Raw genomic sequence first — 4,967 nt, forward strand, 5'->3', positions numbered from 1 at the left:
AAAAATTTTTGTAATTCTTCCACCATCTTCTACTATTTTTAAATTGTTTTATATACAATTATTGTAGAAATTCTTTATAGAAATTGATTTTTTTGTTAAATAATTAACGGGCTTCATTGTATCCTCGAGCTTCATTTGCTTAAAACTCATTTGCTACTCAAATATAGGTGGGGCAAATAGAACTCTAAGGATAATGGTTTGATACACGCCTTGGAGCCTATTGATTTATTTTTCTGTTCGAATTATTATTCGTGTTCCGTTCGTATGTTCGAAATTTTCCTCGCCAAAGTACTTTATTAACATGATGAGGTATTGGTGATTCATGCGCAAAAAAATTTAGATTCAACCCCTTTAAATACACCCCATTTGCCAAAAAAAAAAAACACGATTCATCACAACCTGAAGAAATATTCAACATCTTGTTGGAATTGTATTCCATTTCATTCAACCAACAAAAATTAAGAATAAGCTACTTGAACAACTTATTGGAGTTCCAATCAAAGCAACAACATCTGGAGTTAAGAGAAGAACATCAAGGCAATACTTACCTGATGCCGCTGGCCGATACACAAGGGTCTACCAAAAGTAGGTCTCCCTTTCAATCTTTACTAATGGTAGATATGGTATGTTCTCTTTTTCTAAAGGGAAACTGTTTGTAATTGCAGGCAATGTAATTGCAGGCAAAGGAAACTTTGTACTTAAAAGGATGAACTTGCGAGGGAAGAAAGCTGATACATTCGGTCATGTAGTCGGAGAGCATGGTATGAAACACTCTCATGCTATCAGCTATATAAATGTCTCTTAAGATTAAAGTGAAATGAAAACTAAAGTTTACTTTTTTGAAAGTGCAGTGAGATTGGGGCCAAAGATCAGTGAAACAGTGAAGGGAAAGTTGAGTTTAGGGGCAAGGGTTTTTCTAGTAGGAGGGTTGGAGAAGATTTTCAAGCAATTGTTTAGTTTCAGAGAAGGAGAGAAGTTTTTGAAGGCTTGCCAATGTTATTTATCAACAAACAACAGGCCCTATTGCAGTTTTACTTTTCATCTCATCTGAAAAGGTTGCCTTTTGCAGTGATAGATAAATCGAAATCCCTTGTGCGAATGGAGAATATGTGAGAGTCCATTACAAGGCTGTGGTTCCAGTTGAGAAAATAAAGGGAGTGAACCAGAGTGAAAACATTAAGAATGAAATAACTATGTTCTTTATCGACCATGAAATAACTTTAAGAATGAATTTGCCATATGTAAATACAAGTTTGAGATTACAGAACTCGAGATTTTAACTTCAAACATGTTGAATGTTATCAGTTCTTCACCGATCTCTATTCGAGTACTGGCTTTGTGAGTGTATAAACTATAGGATTTTCCTTTTAAAAATAAAAAATAAAAGAATTTGGTTATGGCAGTGCTTCAATGTACTTAAGAATGTCCGCAACAAGTATGCACACAGTCCTCCAAAAACTGGCTGAGCTGACTCGTATACAGATTTGGGTCATTCCTAAAATGATCAACATGTGGTGAGGAGACGAAGTTGCACGCCCGAACTTCGCGCCCCAATCTCTTTTGCTTCTCTATGAAGGATTCCACGGAATGCGCAGGGATGACTCCATCTGCAGAGCTGTAAATATATAACTGTGGACAGGTAGGTTGTTTGTATGACAGCAAACCCATAACATCAGAAAGCCTCCTGCAAGATGATAAGATATCAAGTTTTGTCAATTTTAATGAACATCGGGATGACTTCTGGTGGCAATCATAAATCACATTGGAGAATGAGAAATATATCATGCATAAAAATATTCAAAAAGTTGTGCACTGCAAATGATTCTTAGTTGCAAAGTAAGCTTTTCAATGACTCAAACATTGGGAAGTAGATCAGAGAAGTAAAAAATCGTGAACTTATTTACCGGTTTCAAGGGGATTATTACCTGTTAATACTAGGAAGATTCAAAACCACCTCAAAGAACTTCTCCAGGACTAGTAGCATAGCAGCTTCAGTTACTGCAGGCTTGGGTTTTGAGGCTTCACTTTTGCCAGTTGATGCCTCCATATCCGATTCACTTGAGTTCGCAGATCCTTTTGTTGCAAAACTACGTTTCTTCAGAAAAGCGGCAGAGAAACCCGAAGCCCAGACCTGAAAATAATAATATGAAAATGATTTATTAAGCATTGCCTTTGTACTGAACTGAAACACATGCTTTAAGCATCATTTACCTGAGGGTCAGGGGCCGCAACAGGGGCTGAATCCACAATGCAACCTTTGATCCTTTCCGTTAAAGAAGGATCTTCTTTCTGAAACTTCTCAAGAATAGCTCCGTACCTGCAACAAGATGAAACCCGACACAAAAATCACTTCAGGTAACTAATATAAACAATAGAAATGTTGTTCTTCATGCATGTATGTACAAATGTACTTGTGGAGATAACTTACATTAACCATCCAGTATTGCTAAAAGTGTGGAAAACCAGGTTTTTTCCATGCTCCTCTTCTAACCAATCAGCCAAGTGATTCACAAGCATGTCTACGTTTTGCTCGGCTTTCCCACCGGCTTGGTAACTGAGAATGTCAACCATCGGAAGTGTGAAAGTAATGACATGGTATCCCCTTGAAGTATACCACTCTGCATATCTCTTGAGATGTTTCTGCTTGGATCCTAACCACCCTAACAACACAACAACCGTACGAGACTTCACCGATGAACAATCTGAAGTCCCAGAAATATCGAACGCAGTCGGCTCAGGCAAATGCCATCTGTACAAAGCATCAGGCACTGTGGCAGGAACACTCTCCGGAAATGCAGCTGGCTTAGATCCTTTAGCTAACTCAGCTGACTGATATAAATTAACCAACAGAGGAGACGAAGCAATAGAAGAACATAGCATGTTCGGAACGAAATTCCGGCCTGAATTCGGAACCGGAAAGTTAAAACTAGGTAACGGTACTCCAATCCTAGTAACAAAAGACAAGTTGGCAAGCTTGGAAGCTGATATAAGAGCAACCAATGATGAATTGGACTCCGGTAAGGAATTGGACATGGAAGTTTCAGTATCCGATGTAGGAGATGGGAGTTTAGCAGGAAAATCAACAGAAACAGACGCCATTGCAACAGCAGCAGCTGCCATTAAAGGACGTTGAATGACTCCAGACATGGAACCCATATTGAACCAATATGAACAAATCCCAAATAAACATTACAAATCAGTGCAAAAGTCTCAATTTAACGAGGGTCACCTGCAAAAAGGATAAGAGGATCAAATTATGACCCAACAGATGGAATAAAACACGAGAAAAGCAAGCAAGAATGTGTTAATACAATAAGCAAGCCAAGGTTGACATGTTCTATAGTCAAAGCTTTTATTATATAATTACTGGTCTTATTAAATGAAAGGAAAGGTAACCGAAAATGGGGTTGTCAAAAGATAGATATTGACAGCCTGGCAAGTTGTTGTATAGACAACACAGCGCCCACCGCCCATGAACTATAGATTAGATTAAAACATAATGGGGAAAATTAAACAAGAAATAGCGCGTGCTTGGTCAGTTTTTAAAATAGTATCTAATAAACAAATAAAGGACACGGTTTCCTTGTCTAAGTCTTCATGCTTAAAGAACATGACAAAGATTGATGAAGAGCTGACCAATGAGTCCGACGATTTAGGAGCCCGTGGGGGTAGTTTAGACCATGACCCAATTTCCAAATTCCAATAGGATAGGGGTTTCTCGAAAGGAAGACTCTGACGTGTAGGGGGATAGGAAATGAGTCAACTCGATCACGGCTCTAGTGGAATAACACGGTTAACCAAGAAACTCGAAAACCGTATGGCGGGTCAAATTTTGAATGGTGTTTTTTTTTTTTTCCTGAGAATAAATTTTGATAAAACGAAACGAAATCACTGAAAATAATTAAATATGAAGTTAATGGAATCCAAACGGCGGATGGCAAAACGAAAACCCAATTCAGAAAAACGAAGAATCAAGAAATCTCATTAAAATAATAAGACCAAAGAATTTTGAACCATTAATAAATTAATAAATAAATAAAAGTCACCTTGCTGAATGAACTCAACTGAAGATGAATGTAAAAGCGGATTGGGTCTCTCTTTTTTTGTCCTTTTTGTTTGATTGATAATGAAAAAGAAAGAATGTTGAAGTGTGGGTTTCGCTTTTTCGTGACAGTAAATAATGCGCCCTGCCTCTCTTCTCCTTGCCTGCAAATATATTTCTTCTTGCTTTCCTTGGTTCTTTTCTACCTCTTTATATCTTATATATATACACAAGCGTATGTGTATATATATATCTTTTGGGTTGTGTTAGTCTCTTAGAATTGCCTGTATTGCACGCTAATAGTTTTCTGTAAGCAACAATATCGCTATTGATTATTTTCTAATAAAAAAAGAAGCAGAAAAAATACCCAAAGCAGAAAAGGAGGAGGTTTATATATCTATATTTAGCGATAGAGGGAGTTCATATAAAAGAGAGAGAGGTGTCGATTACTCTAAACATGTTTAGAGTTGCTAGTAGGGTTTTGAAGTGTTATCAGTAAAATATGATAAAATGTAATTCAACCCTATTTTGTATAATCGATAATAAAAGAATAAGCGAATTTATTTAACGTGACGATAAAATTTTTAATGTAATTTAGTGACATTATAAGTTCGTATAAAAAATTGTTCTTTGATACAAAAGAATGACCTAGTAAAATAGATCGAATGAAGTAATTATATATTGCAATAATAATTTTAATGTCATTACAATTTTAATAGAAAAAGACATTAATATCTGAACTTAAATTTTGAATTTTAAAATGTCAATACAAAATTTTACGCACTTACTCTTTTGGATTGTTGATACAAAATTATTTTGTTTGAGAGATTAGCTCGTAATCCATAAGTGTACGAACAAATGTGAACCATTCTATTATTATAATAATTATTATTTTAAAGCTAAAATATTTAAAAATTAATTTACT

General features: G+C 35.9%; 1 protein-coding gene and 1 pseudogene across 2 annotated transcripts; one reads left to right on the top strand and one right to left on the bottom strand.

Moving 5' to 3' along the window:
• Positions 1-298: 298 nt before the first annotated feature.
• LOC108475555 (putative GEM-like protein 8) lies at positions 299-1,616 on the top strand (annotated as a pseudogene).
• On the bottom strand, positions 1,197-4,590 carry LOC108475554 (uncharacterized). Of its 2 annotated transcripts, XM_017777530.2 has the most exons (5): positions 4,047-4,590; positions 2,429-3,229; positions 2,212-2,317; positions 1,926-2,131; positions 1,197-1,684 (listed from the first exon to the last, which is right to left on the bottom strand). In XM_017777530.2, the coding sequence occupies exons 2-5, from the start codon at positions 3,154-3,156 to the stop codon at positions 1,417-1,419; spliced, it is 1,308 nt and encodes a 435-aa protein (XP_017633019.1). In that variant the 5' UTR covers positions 3,157-3,229; positions 4,047-4,590; the 3' UTR covers positions 1,197-1,416. The 2 variants fall into 2 exon arrangements, with proteins under 2 accessions (XP_017633019.1, XP_017633018.1); XM_017777529.2 differs by lacking the exon at positions 4,047-4,590 and having other exon boundaries at positions 2,429-3,349.
• Positions 4,591-4,967: the final 377 nt, after the last annotated feature.

Source organism: Gossypium arboreum, chromosome 3 (assembly GCF_025698485.1).
Source record: "Gossypium arboreum isolate Shixiya-1 chromosome 3, ASM2569848v2, whole genome shotgun sequence".
In the NCBI taxonomy this organism is placed as follows: Eukaryota; Viridiplantae; Streptophyta; class Magnoliopsida; order Malvales; family Malvaceae; genus Gossypium; species Gossypium arboreum.